We start from the raw sequence: 20734 nt of genomic DNA on the forward strand, positions 1-20734 counted from the left end.
CCAGATGACTGAGGTGCCTGAGTACCAGGTCCCTGTGTTCCCACAACTAATCAGAATGAGCCAGTCGTCGAGATAGTTGAGGATGTGAATGCCCACTTCCCTTAGCGGGGCAAGGGCAGCCTCCGTGACCTTCGTGAAGATGCGGGGCGACAGGGACTATACTGATATGCCTGCCCCTCGAATGCAAAGTGCAGTAACGTTCTATGTCGAGGTAGGATTGAGACATGGAAGTACGTGTCCCTCAAGTCAATCGCTGCAAACGAATCTTGGGTGCGAACGCACATGATGATGTGTTTCTGCGTTAGCATCTTGAACGGAAGCTTGTGAAGGGCCCGATTCAAGATACGCATATCCAAGATCGGCCGCAACCCACCGTCTTCTTGGGTAAGATTAAGTACGGGCTGTTAAACCCTGACCTCATCTCGGCTGGAGGGACCGGCTTTATTGCGTCCTTTGCTAACAGGAACAAACAAACAAACAAATAAATATTTATTGGAATTATAATGGGATATTTCAGTTAATCATTGTGAAAGATTTCCTGCCCTGTTCAATGAGTTAAATGAATAAAATAATTATTCAGGTCCACTAATTTGATCTGTTACTCAATACCAAATTAATAATTAAATTTCAAATAAATAAATATAATAACTATTATATTATCTATATTTATTTCGACACAACTATTGTGTCAAAATAAATACATTAATAAAAATATTATTAATTGGAATAAATAATATGGTATTTCTGTTTTATAATGGCCATCGCAAAGACAAAAGTGGTTTGTTGCCCTGTTCAATGAATTAAATAAATTAGAGCTTTATCTACCCTGTTTTTAATAACTCCCCTTTAATAACTCCCCTCAGTTATCTGCTCTGGTTATATTCTCTTCTCTTCTCTTTCTCTATATGAAGACTAACTGTGGCGGTCGGGTGAGTACGCAGACATCATTATCACACGCATGGCTGCTCGCTGTTCATTGCCTCACTCTTGAGTGAGTGTATTTTCATTACGATTCTCCATTTCAACATGGCTCTGAGGTCTGCAGTAACAGGACACTGATACATCCCACTGTAACAGCACCCTCCAAAAAGCAAGACGCCTGTGCACTCTCCTCTCATTGTCATATTCACTCGCTGTGCCTCTTAACCAATATGACTGTCTGTCTTGTGCCATAACATGACTGTTGATATCTGCATGTCCTCTACATGCTCTAAACTATTCATATTGTGTAAAAGTAAAGAAAAACAAGTGGTTTATTTTTGCCTTACATTATTCTGCAGTGTCGTAATGTCTTGATGACAAGAATTACGTTCCTAAGAAGATGTTTTATTCATTTTTACATCGTTTGGTCCATTCAAGAATAAAGAAACAAACATTTCGACTCAAGTCCCTCTGCTTCAACTCTATTTCTGTGTCCTTCATAGACTTATACCGGGTCCATCTTAGTGGCTGTAAACCCGTATCAGCTGTTGCCCATCTATACGGCAGACCAGATTCGCCTCTACACCAACAAGAAAATCGGAGAGATGCCTCCACACATCTTTGCCATCGCTGACAACTGTTACTTCAACATGCAACGCAACAACAAAGACCAGTGTTGTATAATAAGGTGTGAAAATCTGGAAGACTCTTTTAGCAACGTTTAGTGTGAGTACTTCCATTAAAGCTTGATGGGAAGACTTATGTCTGTCTATCTATTATTTAGGAACTGGATATCTAAAGGTTAACCTGAACCCTTTTCTTGAGCCTATCCCTAAGCCTTACTTTATCCCTGACCTGAAGGCCAATCCTGATCCCGACCTACACATTACCCTAGTTATTTTAAACCTAATGCCAACTTTGATCTCACTTCTACTAGTACAAAGTACAGGACAGTATTTTTGATGCTGTTGACAGTGCTACTCCACTCCCAAATCTCAAATACCTTGTTAGCAGCAAGTGCAAATCAGTTTCCTAGAACAAGGTTTTCCATCTAGACCCAACCTTAAGGGGAGTGTCCACCCAAAAATTAAAACAACTTGAGGGTTAGTAAGTGATGTACATCCACTGAATCTTTCCATTGCACAAAAGGTTCTTTATAGTGGGAAAAAGGGTTTTCAGATTTTGAAAATGTTCTTCACATACACACACATACAATTATTCTTTTATGAAACTGTTGCATGAAAAGTTATTTGTAGAACTAAAAATGTTTAATGGCATCGCTGCAAAAACCCAGTTTGGAACCTTTATTTTTAAGAGTGATGTTTATCTGTGTATATTTTCCCATCAGTGGTGAGTCTGGAGCAGGAAAAACAGAAAGTACCAAATTGATTCTACAGTTTTTGGCTGCTATCAGTGGGCAGCACTCCTGGATTGAGCAGCAGGTGCTGGAGGCGAATCCCATCTTAGAAGGTAAGAGAACTGGGACCATCTGGAGGGGTTTGAGCCAAGAAACCACAACTCTGTGAGAAACAAGAGGATTACATTCTGGTTAGTTTAATGATTTTACCCAACAGCCTTTGGGAATGCTAAAACCATCCGTAATGACAACTCCAGCCGCTTTGGGAAGTACATCGACATCCACTTTAACAAAAGAGGAGCCATAGAGGGAGCAAAGATTGAGCAGTACCTTCTGGAGAAATCCAGAGTGTGTCGACAGGTATGAACAAGTTTGAATCCGAATACTTTGGCTAATACATTTGCGTTCAAAAGTTTATTTTTATGTTTTTGAAAAAAGTTGTTTATGCTCATAAGGGGCCCTATCATACAACCGGTATGTTTTTTGCTAGTTTCAGCCCAACGCAGTTATCATTTTCACGTCCAGCACCACGTTGTTTAAATAACAAATGACTGCGGCATTGACAAATAAAAACCTGGTCTAAAGTCAATGGCACAATATTTTTTGTGTTATTTATAGGGCACGTTAGTAACATGCGCCTAGAGGCAGGTGCACAACACGCATACACTCTGCTTATTACACACACAGGGACGTGCAGCAGCACACAAACATGTTTAAATATTAAAAATAACAGTTTTCCTCTCTGGAGAAGCGTTCAGTCTTTCCTCTCGCAAATTCCACCATGTAAATAGTGAATCCGTTATGGTGCAAGCACAACTGCCTTTTAAAGGGAATGGGAGATGAGACTCTAATTGGTTTATTGCACGTTACGGCCAAAACTCACCCATGACTCATTAAGAGACTAGGTACAACCGTTTTGGACCATGTGCCTGGCGCGCAGACCGTTTTTTCCGACGTTAAACTAGCAAAAGTTGATTCGGACACGCACTAAGTGCACCTGTGCCATGCACTTCAGACCATGTGCTCTGATCGTTCAAATAGGGCCCTAAGACTATATTTATAAAAGTAATAGTAATATTACAGTAAATACAGTAATATTGTGAAATAATATTGCAAATTTTAAAGTTTTCCATTTGAATATATTTTAAAGTGTATTTTATTTTAAAGCTGAATTTTCAGCAGCAGAAATCATTCTAATATGCTGATTTGCTGCTCAAGAAACATTTCTTATGAAAACAGTTGCTTCATATTTTTGTGGAAACCATGATACATTTTTTCAGCATTCTCTGATGAATATAAAGTTCAAAAGAGCAGTGTTTATTAGAACAAAAATCTTGTGTAACATTATAAATGTCTCTTGATCAATAAACATGTCCTTGGTAAATAAAAAAAGTTAAGACTCAAAACTTTTGAACAGTAGTGTAGGTTTTTATGACATTTCAAAACATTGCATTCTGGTTTCAGTAAGGCTATGTTGGAGTACACATTTCTAGAGAAACACTGCAAAAAAATAGTCTGGTTTTCTGGTTTTAGAGGGGTTTTGGAACCTTGTCAGCTTGCCAACCAGGTAAACGAGCAGAACATTGCATTACCATTAATATATTAATCATTTCATTCAGTGATCCTTATACGACTTTCTAGGGTCATAGGGCTGGAATCTATCCCAGTTTCTAAATATATACAGTATACATCTATCTACATACACATACACACACACACACACACACACACCTGTGCCTGGTAGGTTTTCTCAAAATATCATTATATTGTATTTTTACCATTAAAATAAAAACCAACATTTGTGTCCAAACAACAACATTTGTGAAACTTATTTGTGAAAGTTCTTTAATTATCATCTTTTCTTCCACTATTTCAGGCCCGTGATGAGAGAAACTACCACGTTTTCTACTGTATGTTGAAGGGAATGACTCCAGACCAGAAGAAGAAACTAGGCTTGGGTAAAGCCACTGACTACACCTACCTTACTATTGTGAGTGATGATCTTCAATGTTCTTTAAGGCTTTAATATTGCTGTGTAGAATACAAGTTGACAATGTACTTCAGATATACAGATAATATAACCTTGACCTGTCTAAACTCAGGGAAACTGCACTGTTTGTGACGGTCGTGATGATCAGAAGGAATACTCAAACATCCGTTCGGCCATGAAGGTCCTCATGTTCACGGACAAGGAGAACTGGGAGATTTCCAAGCTGCTAGCCGCTATTCTGCACATGGGCAACCTGAGCTACGAGGGTGAGTTTGCTGGGACAAATTTTGGCCATTACTTTTTTAGTTCAAAATAGCCTGAAATTGTGTATTTAACAACTAATGGTGTTGTAAACTTACTTCCCAGCTCGCACGTATGATAATTTGGATGCCTGTGAGGTCGTGCGTTGCTCAAATCTCACCACTGCTGCCGTTTTATTAGAGGTATGACACTAAATCATGAAGTCATAAAGGAAATGTCTGATGTTATGGTGATGCATTTAAAATGGATCCATAAAATGGATGCTAAATAAATCTTTTAAATGAATGAATCTAGAATCTATTCTTTGAGGTATCTGACATTTAACTGTTCTTGTACAAGAATGTGCAAGATCAGTATGGTGTTTGTGCGCCCTCTGGTGACTAACATGGAACAAGTACTGTGATGCATTTAAGATTTCTACAGGGTCAAAAAAATACTTCCTAAAAATCTTCTCATGAATATAACTTTTTTCCACAAAAAATTGTATGCATAAGTTGATACATTTCTCAGTGATTTATAATAATATGCTGTATAAGGAAAATGACTTTGACAGCTGAAATGTCTGTATTATTGTTTTCATAGGTGGACTTGAAGGACCTGATGAATTGCTTGACCAGCCGAACCATAATAACCCGTGGAGAGACGGTGTCCACTCCTCTCAGTATTGAGCAGGCGCTGGATGTGCGAGATGCCTTTGTCAAGGTAAAACCATCTCACACTTTCATCTACACACTTAATCCGGTTTGGCAGCAGTATATAACTAGCTGTGTGTCTCTTAGGGTATATATGGACGTTTGTTTGTGTGGATTGTTGAGAAAATCAATGCAGCCATTTATAAGCCTCCATCCCTTGAGCTCAAAGTGGTGCGGAGATCCATCGGCCTGCTCGACATATTCGGCTTTGAGAACTTCACAGTTAACAGGTAGAAAATATCACTCTCACAATTATATACAGCAAAAATTCTGAAAACACTACATATAGTGCCCCTGTTACACATTAAAATAATGATTTGCAAATTGAGCACTTATTCTCATCATGCATATGATGGTTCATGACAGATTTTTAGTGAAATTGAAATCAAAATAAACCTTAATGCATTTTCCTGATCTAATTGTGTACAATTCATCAGTGCATATGATTTCAAACAGAAAAATAATTTCTCATAAATTCTCATAAAAATGTAAATACTTCTTAAGCTCTACCTCTAAGTTTCCTTTTCAGAGAATGTTGGCTTGACTTGACTTGTTGGCTTTGAAATTTATATATTAAATATTATTAAAAATAAGCCCAGGTTCTCAGACAGGGTTTAGATTAAGCCAGGATTAGGCCTTAGATCAATTAGGACATTTAAGTATTTTTTTTATAAACGTGCTTTTCCTGGTGTGCATCTTGAGACAAAAAAAAAAATGGCATTGACATATTTTAAGATTTGGCAGAGCAAGTTGCTTTCATTTAAAAGAGCTCAGACATGTATTTTAATCTGGGACTAGGTTTGAACCTGGTCTGTGAAACTGGGAGATATTGTTTTAATTAATTATTAAATGTTTGAATGATAAATTAGTGTTGATTTTAGTGTTGTTAAATGATTAATCACGATTAATTGCATCCAAAATAAAAGTTTGTGTTTACATAATTTATGTATGTGTACTGTGTAAAATTATTATGTATTATAAATACACACACAAGCATGTGTATATTTAAGAAACAATTGTTAGATTTATATATAAATATTAATATTTATATATAATATAAATATATATATACAGTATATACATGTAAATATTTCTTAAATATATACATGTATGTGTGTGTATTCACATTTACATAATAATTATACACAGTACACACACATATATTATGTAAACAAACTTTTATTTTTAATTTAATCGTTTTATTAATAGATTAATCGTTTGACAGCCCTAATTATTTTATATTTAATAATAAAATATATTTAAAATAAAATAATCAATGAATACATTTAATTGTAATTAACATATCAATCATTATTAAATATATTAAATGAATAATAATGATATGTAACAATTAATTATTAATGTATGTAATCATGTTTAATAAAATCACTTAATGGATTGATATATTTTATAATGATTGATATATTAATTAATATAAAAAAATAATTTGCTTTAATAATACTTTATATATTTAAAAAATAATACATTAATGAATGCATTTAATACAAATTAATATATTATTTAAAATTAAATATTTTAAATGAATAATCATTGTATTTAATAATTGATCAATTATATATTTAATACTGTTTAATAAATGTAATAATATCACACCCATCTGAAATGTTTAGGCATCTCCTGATATGTATCTTCATAATGTATGTATTTGAGTAGTGTGATTTGTGGCGCTCATGCAGCTGTATCTCTCCTCCAGCTTTGAGCAGTTGTGTATCAACTTTGCCAATGAAAACCTGCAGCAATTCTTCGTCCGTCATGTTTTCAAGCTGGAGCAGGAAGAATATAACCTTGAGAACATAAACTGGCAGCACATTGAGTTCACTGACAACCAGGACGCCTTGGACATGATCGCCATAAAGCCCATGAATATCATCTCTCTCATTGACGAGGAGAGCAAGTTTCCCAAGGTGAGAGAGATCGCTGATTTGTACTGTTCGTTCACACACTGTATCCTGTGCTCATGCTGAACGTTTCTTTGTCATGTCTCAGGGTACAGACACCACCATGCTGAACAAACTCAACTCTCAACACAAACTCAATACCAACTACATTCCACCTAAAAACACTTATGAAACACAGTTTGGCATCCAGCACTTTGCTGGTGTGGTCTACTATGAAACCAGAGGTAGGTATCCTTCATATAATACATGCTATTCAAATGCATTCAATCTACTCTCAAAAATCTAGGCCTAAATGTAAGATTTATGTATTGCATAATTGTATTTAAAAAATGTATTACACAGTTTTAACATAAATTAATAAACTAAATGTAATGCATATTTGTCAGTCATGCATAAATGAAACTGGTATTAAACAAATAAAATGTTCCTTATCGTACTAATAACATGAATGTGTTTTAAATATACCATAACCAGGTTTATATTTATCATCAATTAATTCACTGTTTCAGTCTCATACATTGTAACTAAATGAATATTGCTTGTTCCACAGCTAGTCATATTTCAACCCTGTTCGTACTATTTATCTGAATAAATGTAATAGTTTTGAATAAATGCATTTCGAAAATATGATTATTTAAAATCACTGCAAACTGCACTTTTTTTAATTGGAAGAAATCGTATATGTTTCCTACAAGTTTCATTTATGTATGACTTGCAAATATGCATCACATTTGAGTGTAAATTGCTTTTCTAAATGATTGGACTTAAACATGGAAAATATGAAAAACATTGCATTCTTCAGCACTGTATAGACTTAAGCCATTAAAAAAACTCCTAGCAACACCCTAGAAACCACCCAGAGCATCCGAGCACTGATGTACAGTAGTTAATAGTTACTGTATGTGCATGATAATAAATGTTTTTATGTGTCTGCAGGTTTTCTGGAGAAGAATCGAGACACCCTGCACGGTGACATCATTCAGCTTGTGCACTCCTCCAAAAACAAATTCATCAAGCAGATCTTTCAGGCGGACGTTGCTATGGTAACGTCTCCATCTCATTTTGGTCTTTACTATAGTCTTATAGTCTTTTCTATACTATAGTCTTTACTTGATTATTTCAACACTCCCTCACAAGTGATGATACCACGATACAGTGATGATATCAGATGGTAATGCTATAATTGTTACCACCTATGGTAGTTCGAAAATACAGAAATATTATCTTAAAAAACGCGCTATTACCATAGTATTTTTAAAAAAAAGTCAAATGTCTTTGAATATTACAAATCTATTTTAATATTACGGTTGGATGGATTAGTTCCCATACATGCTTCCCTCTTTCTTTCTGTGTTTGTGAAATGTGGTCCCAGTTTTTGTGTGGTTATGTGTATGGTGACAGTCTTGGCAAAGCAGTTTCACTCCATAAGGTAAAATCGTGGTAAAAGACTAGTAGTTTACTGTAACTAATACATAGTTCATGCTGCTAGCAGTAGATACACTGCACCTGCTTCTAGTGTTTTTGCTAATATGACATGAGGTGAATGAGAATTACTAGCGCTTGTCAGTAAATGAAGGTGAAAAAAAGACTAACGTCATATTAGTCTGCTATTTATTTGCTATTTTTGCCTATTAGATCCCTTCTACTCACCAAGGCTGCATTTATTTGATAAAAAATACAGTAAAACAGTAATGTTGTGAAATATTATTATGATTTAAAATAACTGTTTCTTCTATTGTAACACACGGGACATGGTGATGGAAACATATATTTCAATGCTTTTGCATTCCTTCACAAAACTTTTGTGTTCCCCTGAGAAACTTTGTGTTCAAACTTTGTGTCCGGATACTTTTCACCTACTTTTTTATGAATACTATGAATTCGGAAATACTACTTGGCTCACATATTGTTTTTCACCTACTATATAGTGTGGAAGTCAGTCTTTTCTTAACAACTGCATAGCAATCATCAGAACACTTTGATAACCGCATAGCAACTTCCTGGCAACCACCCACAACAACCTAGCATCATGGGAGCAGGTTGGCATTGACAAACACCACTAGAAGTGTCTAGCTTTTTATGAGCCCTAAATGTCATTCACTTTTTTTCTGGCACAACCCAGTTTGAGCTTTAACCCTTTCCACCTTTTTTGTTCTCCTAAGTAGACAGAAATAATATGACCAGCATCTGTCTAGAAAAAAAAATGTATATCTGTCCAGCACAGTTCCTGAGGTGAGACCGTTTCCCGTTTAAGGATGAAAGAACTCTGAACAGAGGGAACAAACAAAAGCAAATATTTCAAATCAAAATGAACCCAGTCGTCTCTTGACAGGTTCACCCTAAAAGTAGTCCTCCTGACCTCTGCTCACCACTCTTCCTGGCCTTCTTTTTAAAGTGCATCCCATGTTCTTCTGTGTGTGTGTGTTTCCTGATGCACAGGGGGCGGAGACCAGAAAACGTTCCCCGACACTGAGCAGTCAATTCAAGCGCTCTCTGGAGCTGTTGATGCGGACGTTGAGTGTGTGTCAGCCGTTCTTCGTGCGTTGCATCAAACCCAATGAGTACAAGAAACCCATGGTGAGTTAAACCAGCATTACTCTAGAGCTAGAATGGTAAACCATAACTAACACCTACAATAAGGTTTCATTTGTTACCATTAATTAATGCAATAGGTAACATTAACTAACTATGAGCAATATATTTTTACAGCATTTGCTAACGTTGGTTAATGTTAGTTAATAAAAAATACAATTGTTCATTGTTTGTTCATGTGAGTTCACAGTGCATTAACTAATGCTAACAGCTAAAACTTTTGATTTAAAAAAATTATTAGTAGAAATTAACATTAAGATGAATAAATGCTGTAGAAGTATTATACATTGTTCATGTTTCCTAATATAATATTATTAACAATGTTAACAAATTAAACCTTTCTGTAAAGTGTTAGCCTATAGCTTAACTGATGTTAATGGAGAATAAAAATACTGATGTCAACACTTAAAATTGTCAGTATAGAACATATATTGGAATGTTTTTCAACTTATAAAGGTAATCTTTTCTTGAATGTAATATCTTCTATGTGTTTATTTATGTATTGATATTGCTATTGCTCTTTCTGATTCTGATTCTGATTTGCTTTTGTCTTATTTTACACTGTTTAACTATATGGGAACATATTACAGTATATTCATTTTCTTCAGTAAGTTAAAAAATAGCAAAGTTTGTGTTAAATTAAGTGTCTTGTATTTTCAGCTTCAAGAATGTACATTTAATGACCTGTTTAGTGTTATAATGTTTGTTAATGTTATTAACCCCTAGGAGTCTGAGCTGTTTTGGGGCCCTTTAGAAGTTTTGACATGCTCTTACATTCGTGTTTTTTTCAGTTGCTTATAAACACATTAATGGCAAAAGTGTAATTACACTGTATTCATCATGTATGTACATGCTTGTATTTTTGAGAGAAAAATGTTTATGCATGGTTTTTGAGGGGGAAAAAAAGTGTTTTAAAAGGCCTCGAAACACACAATAGATATGTGTCCACAAGACGTTTGCCTAATGGGTGTATTTGCCTAGAGTCTTTGCTTTAAACTGATGTGAGAATCATTGAGCCTACTCATTCACATAAAACAATACACTGCGTTAAAATTTGTAAGACAGTTTTTCTTCGCAAATGATAGTTATTTTAAAGTTGCCACCAAATGTTGAATTTTAAGAGATTTTTATGTCATAATTTCTCCATCTTTCTCCAGCTCTTTGATCTTGAGCTGTGTGTGAGGCAGCTCCGGTATTCTGGAATGATGGAAACCATCCGGATTCGCCGGGCCGGATACCCCATCCGCTACACTTTCGTCGAGTTTGTGGACCGATATCGTGTTTTGATGCCTGGAGTGAAACCTGCTTACAAACAGGTGAGTTAATGAATTCACTGTTTCGAGAAATTCTCTTACTTGTACAAAGGAAATGCAGTGTCATTGCATGTCCTTAATATACTTTTTTTGTTATAATGAAGGCCTTGTGTTTGGTTAGTGGGAAGTGTGCATAACATTTTTTAATTTTACTGTTCTCAAACAAAAACGTCATACATTTTTTATCTTGTAAATATTAAAGTATTTTCAATAATACGGTGTGACTCCATATATATATATATAAATATATATATATATATATATATATATATATATATATATATATATATATATATATATATATATATATATCCACACACTACAGTGTCTATATACTATAATATATAATTTATCTTGGGGTTCACCACAGTTTGTCATCTACCCTCATATTATTATGCTTTCTTGACTATTTGTGGTCTTTTTTTTTTTTTCGTTTTAGGAGGACCTAAGAGGAACCTGTCAGCGTATCGCTGAAGCAGTATTGGGCCGTGATGATGATTGGCAAATGGGAAAAACAAAGATATTCCTGAAGGTACTTAAAGCAGAGCTCATATCTTCTTATAGAACTACCAACTACTTAAAACAATAGGAGACCATTTATGAAATGCTTTTCACAATCAACAACAGAAGGCAATATTTACATAATAAATTAAAATATGAAAAATATGGAAAAACAAGCTCATTGTTGTTGCTGTTAAAAACCACATCAGGGGGGTTTATGCAGTTGTGTTAAACTCAAACAATATTGACCTCAATATTCGGTGTGTTTTTCTGCTGCCGGAAACGCTGCCTTCAGCCAGAGGTCAAAGATCAGGAACTAGCTTGTCCATTACTAAACTGCCAGCACAAGTTTTCCAGGGATTAGGTTTTATCACACCTTCCAGTTCTCTTAAACAGGAAATCCCACTCAGCAGGAAGGAAGAGAGGGCAGTGTCAATACACGTTGACAGGAAGTAACGACACCAGACAGATACAGATCAATATGAGGCTTATTAAATGATCTAATGATCAATGGAACATCACAGGAGAATGTTTAAGTTTATAGTTAGTTATTGTGTCCTTTCAATACTTCTCTACCTTTGTCAGGACCACCATGACATGCTGCTGGAAATCGAGAGAGACAAGGCCATAACTGATAAGGTCATTCTCATTCAGAAAGTTGTCAGAGGATTCAAGGACAGGTACGAATGACTGCTGATGTTTAGTGTGTGTTGCAAGAACTCTGGGGGAATATGCTGCAAATGAATTACGCCCACTGTTTATTTGCATTTGTGCTCTGTGTTGTTTGATTGACTTATGCAAATCAGATAACGGCACAAACACACCACATAAACTTCATCTTATCATGATTTGATGAATTCCTGCTGCCTTGATTGCTATAAAATGTATATATGCCTTTATATAAAAATCATTGTCATACATTTCTGCACACTGGCTCAGCACTGGCCATCTAGCACAGTTTCATCATTGGTAGAATATACATTGATGTAAAATATTTAAATACTAGAATTATTTATGCAGAATGTTAAACCTTTAATCAACCCATCCGGCGCATGGTCCAAAAGGGTTGTACCTATCTCTTAATGAGTCATGGGTGTGTTTTGGGCATAGCGTGCAATAAACCAATCAGAGGATTCACTATTTACATGGCTGAATTTGAGAGGGGAAAGACTGAACGCTTCTCCAGAGAGGAATCTTTTATTTTTAATATTTAAAATTGTTTGTGTGCTGCTGCGCGTCCCTGTGTGTGCAATAAGCAGAGTGTACGTGCGTTGTGCTTCCGCATATAGGTGCATATTACTAACAAAAATACACAAACACAAAAAAATACTGCGCTATTGACTTTAGACCAGGTTTTTGTTCAGTTGCCTCAAACTTAACACACCTCATTTTCAGATCAGCACAGCCATGGGCAAATAGATGGGCATTTGCTATTTAAACAACGTGGCGTTAGACATGAAAATTATAACTGTGTCGGACTGAAACTAGTAAAAAAAAAACACCAGCATCACGCCGGGTGTATGATAGGGTCCTAAATGTAGCCAATTTTGACTTTGTATCAATGATTTGGACCCTCAAAAACAAAAAACAAAAATTCCGGACACATATTTTTGTTTGCTGAAATAATTTTTTTTTCGGCTGAAATTTCTAGTTTAAACTGTATTGCAGGTGGTTTGTGATTAAGACACGTTTTTGTGCTGAAATGTGCATCAAACAGAATAAAAAAACATTGTCATCTTTCCCACAGATCCAACTTCTTGAAGTTGAAGAAATCAGCCTTGATGATCCAGAAAACATGGAGAGGTTATAACTGCCGGAAGAACTACGGAGCGGTTGGTCTCAAACATTCTCATATACTGACAACTATGTGCAATTGCTGCCGTCCAGTATCTTAACACTCATTTCCCGTCTCGTAGATGCGCGGGGGTTTCTCACGTTTGCAGGCATTGTATCGATCTCGCAAACTCTACCAGACGTACCATGTTACACGGCAGAGAATCACCCTTTTCGAGGGCCGCTGCAGAGGATATCTGGTGCGGCGGGCATTTCGACACCGTCTTTGGGCCGTCATCACCATCCAGGCATATACGAGGGGAATGATCGCCCGCCGACTCTACAAAAGACTCAAAGGAGAGGTGAGTTTGACCGGATTTATTTGTAGATTACGATATACGATATTACGATATTGAAAACGCATCACTCTGTTTTTCCATCCATCTCAGTACCGGCGGCGTTTGGAAGCGGAGAAGATGCGCTTGGCTGAGGAGCAGAAGTTTAGGAACCAGATGAGTGCCAGGAAGGCCAAAGAAGAAGCCGAAAAGAAGCACCAGGAAAGATTGGCGCTGCTGGCACGAGAGGATGCCGAGCGCGAGAAGAAGGACCGAGAGGAGGCGCGGAGGAAAAAGGACATGTTGGACCAGATGGAGAAAGCACGACATGAGCCGGTCAACGATTCTGATATGGTGGACAAGATGTTTGGCTTTTTGGGAACCACAAACTCGTTCCCTGGTCAGGAGGGTCAAGCGCCTGCTGGGTTTGAGGTGAGGATGTGGATCTGTCGCTTTTACAATCTAAACTAGGTGTGTTCGGCTTCATGTGGCACTGCGCCGATAGATCTGCATCTAACTTGAAGCAGTGCATGCTGGCTAGTTATTTTGTTAGACTTGAGACGCCGCCATCAAAGTTGGTTAAATCCAGCTGCAGCCGAACACACCTTTAGTTTCCAGAGACACAAGCTGAACTAATTAACCAGCTGATTAACTGATCCCTCACCTCATTAATGAGTTGATTAACTAAGCTCCAGTGTGTAATTGTGTTTTCCTCAGGACCTGGAGCGAACACACAGGGAGCTTGAGGAGGAAGACCTGGATGAATCTCTCCCTCTCCCAGAGGATGATGTGGAGGACTTGTCGGAGTACAAATTTGCAAAATACTCCGCCACATATTTTCAGGGCACGACCACTCACACTTATGTGCGCCGCCCGCTCAAACAGCCATTACTGTTTCATGAAGATGAAGGAGATCAGCTGGTATGTGACCTTTGACTTATGACACTCAAACACAAACTATCTATCATCTATTCAATATTTATATAAATACTATATATTAAAAACATATATATATAGCTTTTTTTAAACAAATGTAAATGTATATTTTATATAAATATACATGTTTTAATAAAATGTATATAATTGTGAATGAATATATATTCAATATTTATCGTTATTGAAAAATATATATGAAAAGCTATTTATATACAGTGTTAATGAATATTTTCTAAATAAAATGTAAAAAGTGAAATACTAATATGTTAAATATATTTTAAATATATACATGTAGTATATATTAAAATATATACCAATTATATATACAGTATATATATATATATATATATATATTTTTTTAACAGATCAGGCATAACAATATGACCGGTGAAGTGAATAACACTGATTATCTCTTCTTTACGACACCTGTTAGTGGGTGGGATATATTAGGCAGCAAGTGAACATTTTTTCCTCAAAGTTGATGTGTTAGAAGCAGGAAAAATGGGTAAGCGTAAGGATTTGAGCAAGTTTGACAAGGGCCAAATTGTGATGGCTGGACAACTGGGTCAGAGCATCTCCAAAACTGGTCTTCTCCAAAACTTCCCAGTCTGCAGTGGTCAGTATCTATCAAAAGTGCTCCAAGGAAGGAACAGTGGTGAACCGGCAACAGGGTCATGGGCGGCCAAGGCTCATTGATGCACGTGGGGAGCGATAGAAAGGTGTCAGAATGTACAGTGCATCGCAGTTTGTTGCGTACGGGGCTGCATAGCCGCAGACCAGTCAGGGTGCCCATGCTGACCCCTGTCCATCGCCGGAAGCGCCAACAGTGGGCATGTGAGCATCAGAACTGGATCACAGAAAAATGGAAGAAGGTGGCCTGGTCTGATGAGTCACATTTTCTTTTACATCACGTGGATGTCCGGGTTCGTGTGCGTCGCTTACCTGGGGAACACATGGCACCAGGATGCACTATGGGAAGAAGGCAAGCCGGCAGAGGCAGTTTGATGCTTTGGCCAATGATTTTTCTGGGAAACCTTGGGTCCTGCCATCCATGTGGACGTTACTTTGACACTTACCACCTACCTAAGCATTGTTGTAGACCATGTACACCCTTTCATGGAAACGGTATTCCCTGGTGGCTGTGGCCTCTTTCAGCAGGATAATGCACCCTGCCACAAAGCAAAAATGGTTCTGGAATGGTTTGAGGAGCACAACAATGAGTTTGAGGTGCTGACTTAGCCTCCAAATTCCCCATATCTCAATCCAATCGAGCATCTGTGGGATGTGCTGAACAAATAAGTACGATCCATGGAGGCCCCACCCTGCAACTTACAGGACTGAAAGGATCTGCTGCTAACATCTTGGTGCCAGATACCACAGCACACCTTCAGGGGTCTAGTGGAGTCCATGGCTCGACGGGTCAGGGCTGTTTTGGCAGCAAAAGGGGGACCAACACAATATTAGGTCATAATGTTATGCCTGATCTGTGTATATAAATGTGATATACTATAGATATAGATAAATACAGTAGATACACAGTATAATAACTTATATACATTTAAATACATTTGATTAAATATTGTCTAATAAAAGGTAAATATTGAATCTTTTTAATGAAAATATGATGACTTGATATGATATGATATGGGATATGATATTAATGACATTTAATTGTTCATATATAAATGTTTGTCTACTTCTCGTCCTTCAGGCAGCTCTGGCCGTGTGGATCACGATTCTCCGGTTCATGGGTGACCTTCCAGAACCCAAATATCACACAGCCATCAGCGACGGCAGCGAGAAGATTCCTGTCATGACCAAGATCTACGAGACACTTGGCAAGAAAACCTACAAGAGAGAGCTGCAGGCTCTGCAGGGAGAAGGAGAGGTACTTTAGTCAAAGAACGAGTGAAGGAGAAGATTACTAATACACTGGGGCAAATGAGGCAACATTAATGCATGTTTTCATGATTTATAAGTCACTTCGCGTCCATCTCTCACAGAACACTCACATTGACAGTCACAAAAAGAGCAGTGTGCGTCACAAGCTGGTGTCGCTCACCCTGAAGAAGAAGTCGAAGATTACAGAGGAGGTGAGTGATGCGGTTACCATGGTGACTTTATCACGGTACACGTCCTTATTCCCTCTTTTCTACAAGCTCTCTTTTAGTTTTTGAACTCGGTGACCCATTTAAGACATTGATTGAGTCCCTGCTATGCAAATATTCATTCCACTGTCAGCAAAATAGGTTGTTAGGAGTCATAGACTCTCCTTCACAAAAACATAATTAACTGAATGAAACCACAGCCACCAAAAGTGAGTCACTGGATAAAATAACCATAGATCTTTATATAAAATGGACACATGGCATTTTATACAAAGGTAGACACCTGTTCTCGGTGCATTAAAAATGAAGTGATCAGTGTGGAACTTGGACCAAATATTTTGTTTAAGAAAAATAACCGGCCAGCTTGACTTCAAAGAAGACAAATTGTTTCATTAACTTTGGCCATTACTACAGCTATTAAACTTCAGACTTTATTTAAATGTTTATTTAAATGAGTGTACAGTTGTATCTAAAAGCAACCATATCATTCAAATGTCCATCTTTGGTGTGGCTATTTTGGTGGATTGTATTATTTTTAATTTTTTTTTAAACAAATCGCTTTTATATTTCCAGCTTTATCTGATGTATTTTGTTAATTTCAACCCTGATCCTGATTTTAAAGTATTTTCCTCTTTTTTTTCTCTCTAGGTGACCAAGCGTCTGAATGATGGTGAATATACAGTCCATGGAAACAGCATGCTGGAGGACCGACCCACATCCAATCTGGAGAAGCTACACTTTATCATCGGCAATGGCATCCTTCGCCCAGGCTTGAGGTCAGACAATGGATATGAGAAAACATAATGTATCACTCAAAAAAATTAAGAAATATATATGTGTACGTACATACACACACGCACACACACACACACACACACACACACACACACACACACACACACACACACACACACACACACACACACACACACACACACACACACACACACACACACACACACACACACACACACACACACACACACACACACACACACACACACACACACACACACACACACACATTGGTGTTTGTGTTTCAGGTATCCCCCAACCAGGTATTCTTCATTTTTAGTCCCCATGAGGAAAACAGCTTATAAATCATACACAATGATGTTTTTTGAAAATCTAAAAATGCAGAAAGTTTTCTGTGAGGTTTAGGGCCAGGGTTAGGGGATAGACAATACAGTTTGTACAGCATAAAAATCATAATGCCTACAGAAAGTCCCCATAAACCAAGTGTGTGTGTGTGTGTGTGTGTGTGTGTGTGTGTGTGTGTGTGTGTGTGTGTGTGTGTGTGTGTGTGTGTGTGTGTGTGTGTGTGTGTGTGTGTGTGTGTGTGTGTGTGTGTGTGTGTGTGTGTGTGTGTGTGTGTGTGTGTGTGTGTGTGTGTGTGTGTGTGTGTGTGTGTGTGTGTATTGATTCATCACTCCCAAACAACCTTAAACAATCCTCTTCCTGCTGTTTCTTACAGAGATGAGATCTACTGTCAGATCTGTAAGCAGCTGACCCAGAATCCCTCTAAAAGCAGTCACGCCCGCGGCTGGATCCTCATGTCTCTGTGTGTCGGCTGCTTCGCACCCTCTGAGAAGTTTGTGAAGGTGAGAAATTCTGGTAATTTTTAAACTCTTTTCTTTTGTCACTCTTCACATTATCTTCCCTTCGCGTTTCCTCTTTTAACATGTAGTTGTATCTGTGATCAGTCCATCTGTGATATTTCAACCACAGACAAATACTTTGATTATGTCTGGTAAATATTTAGGTACTTACTCAAATCTGTGCACATTTATTTGAAACTTGATATTGAATTTTTATTGAAGTTGTTAAATTTTTTTTATCACACTTTAGTTTAGGGTCCAATTCTCACTATTGTCTAACTATTACGTTTGCCTCAATAAACTCCTAATTACTGCTTATTAATAGTTAGTAAGGTTGTTGTTATGTTTAGGTATTGGGTGTTACCAAAAATTTCACTGCTGTTAAAATTAATTACAGAAGTACATGTGCTTTCACTTTATTGGGATCCTTGCTTATTATTAAGCATTATTATTATTATATTTTATACAATTTTATTATTTATTATTCTCAGGTTCTTAGGTAAAGTAAGTTGAGTCTGGCCTAAAAAGTGTTTTAAATTACTTACAATTTGGTCAGAAGACTTCTCTGTGGTACATTCTTGCTCAAAGCCTTACAACACTAAAAATCAAAGCCTCTGTAGGCAGTTTTTGTAATCAATTTACATTTCTTTTTATAATAAACAAAAATGTAAAGGCAAAAAAAAAAAACCGAAACGAGGGAACAAATTATTATATTCTGCGCACAATTTACTTAAAACGATGTAAACAATTAGTAAATCGCTCTAGTTTTGCTCCAGTGAGTTTACGGTGGTCAATTCTGATCCATTATGATTATGATTATGGTTATTGATTATGATTATTGAAAGTTCAGTATGTCTGTCTGTCTGTCTTCCTGTAGTACCTGAGGAACTTCATCAATGAGGGTCCTCCGGGTTATGCTCCCTATTGCGAGGAGAGACTGAGGAGAACGTTTGTGAACGGAACAAGAACACAACCACCATCTTGGCTAGAGCTTCAGGTATCAATAACCGATTTTACTGATGATATCTGCTCTATTAAAGGGATAGTTCACCCAAAAATGAAAGTTTACATGATTAAGTTTTAAATATGGATATTTTTCTTACACAAACGCATCGATTCGCTTCAGAAGGCCTTTATTATCACCCCGGAGCCGCGTGGAGCACGTTATTTGACGGACAGATGCACTTTTTATGGACTTCAAAAACAGAGCAACTATAAATCCAATTCTAATGCTTGGATTAGCCTGGACTTTTGTAATATGACTCCGATTTTATTCGTCTGAAAGAAGAATGTCATAAATTATGGGCTAATTTTCATTTTTGGGTGAACTATCCCTTTAATAACCAGTATAGTTCTGCTGCTCTTTTCCATGCAAAAAACACTGACAGTGACTCAAACTCCAGGACAAAAGACACAATAAAAGCAGTCCGTATGATATCTTCTTTTCACAATTTTATCCAAGGCAACAAAATCAAAGAAGCCAATAATGCTACCTGTGACGTTTATGGACGGAACCACAAAAACACTTTTGACGGACTCTGCGACCACAGCCATGGAGCTCTGCAACGCACTGTCCGACAAGATCAGCCTTCAGGATCGATTCGGCTTCTCCCTGTATATCGCTCTGTTTGATAAGGTACACACACTCACAGCCAAGATCGTTTTGGTTCAGTTATTGTGTTCTTCTGTTGTTCATTTAACCCTATGAAACCTACAGTATCATAATTGACACACACATTTCTAATGCTTCTAAATGATCAACATGACCAAAACTTGTGGAAAAACCTGCTGCATGCAATTTACTTCATGCTTTCCACTGTCTGATTGATAGTTTGTACATTTATTAGCAAGTAAAAGGCCTTTTAGTGTAATTCTAAAAACCTTAAGGTCCACGTGTCTTTACTGATTTTTATAAAGTAAACATAAGAATAACTTTTATATTGCTAGTAATATTTCAGGATGAAAACTTACTGGACGGAAGCAACTTTGTTTTACTTGATCATCCATACATCATTTTTTATAAAAATCATGTTAAAATTCGAGTATCAAATATAATCCATAAGGCTTTTGAGGAACCTTTATTTGTTCATCCCTATTTTACTAAGACATATTATTGGCAGATATAGAATGACAGCTGATATGTATATGCTTTTTATGTAAGTAGTGTGCTATACTGTTATAAAGATCTCACATTTTTATTACAAGCTATTAGAATCTTACTTTTTGGCTATCTAAATATCAGCATCTGCACTAAATTGCTTTTTTGTTGCTCAGTTTGGGCCTCTGAATAAAATTTAAGGTGTTTTTCTTTTCCATATTCTTACTATATCGTACTATATGAGCCATAAAAGCCCAATAAACTGTTCAATTAAAAAAAAAAAAATATATATATATATATATATATTTATATATATTCTGACTGTTATTTCATATGTAAG

General features: G+C 36.8%; 1 protein-coding gene across 2 annotated transcripts in view; it reads left to right on the forward strand.

Moving 5' to 3' along the window:
* Window positions 1–20734, forward strand: part of myo7aa (myosin VIIAa) — a gene marked incomplete at its 5' end in the record, with an annotated part of 52028 nt that overhangs the window by 13597 nt on the left and 17697 nt on the right. For both annotated transcript variants that reach the window (XM_079824976.1, XM_079824975.1), the window contains 25 exons: window positions 1425–1609; window positions 2270–2391; window positions 2496–2638; window positions 4155–4268; window positions 4381–4534; window positions 4635–4711; window positions 5112–5231; window positions 5309–5451; window positions 6936–7146; window positions 7229–7364; window positions 8077–8183; window positions 9580–9717; window positions 10890–11048; window positions 11485–11577; window positions 12132–12226; window positions 13294–13378; window positions 13463–13681; window positions 13769–14086; window positions 14372–14575; window positions 16302–16478; window positions 16594–16683; window positions 17347–17474; window positions 18173–18299; window positions 19174–19293; window positions 19759–19932. In XM_079824976.1, the coding sequence (XP_079681102.1) occupies window positions 1425–1609; window positions 2270–2391; window positions 2496–2638; window positions 4155–4268; window positions 4381–4534; window positions 4635–4711; window positions 5112–5231; window positions 5309–5451; window positions 6936–7146; window positions 7229–7364; window positions 8077–8183; window positions 9580–9717; window positions 10890–11048; window positions 11485–11577; window positions 12132–12226; window positions 13294–13378; window positions 13463–13681; window positions 13769–14086; window positions 14372–14575; window positions 16302–16478; window positions 16594–16683; window positions 17347–17474; window positions 18173–18299; window positions 19174–19293; window positions 19759–19932 (3639 nt within the window). The remainder of the gene's footprint in view (window positions 1–1424; window positions 1610–2269; window positions 2392–2495; window positions 2639–4154; window positions 4269–4380; window positions 4535–4634; window positions 4712–5111; window positions 5232–5308; window positions 5452–6935; window positions 7147–7228; window positions 7365–8076; window positions 8184–9579; window positions 9718–10889; window positions 11049–11484; window positions 11578–12131; window positions 12227–13293; window positions 13379–13462; window positions 13682–13768; window positions 14087–14371; window positions 14576–16301; window positions 16479–16593; window positions 16684–17346; window positions 17475–18172; window positions 18300–19173; window positions 19294–19758; window positions 19933–20734) is intronic.

The sequence above is a fragment of the Gobio gobio genome (assembly GCF_949357685.1).
Source record: "Gobio gobio genome assembly, chromosome: 9".
NCBI classification, from domain to species: Eukaryota; Metazoa; Chordata; class Actinopteri; order Cypriniformes; family Gobionidae; genus Gobio; species Gobio gobio.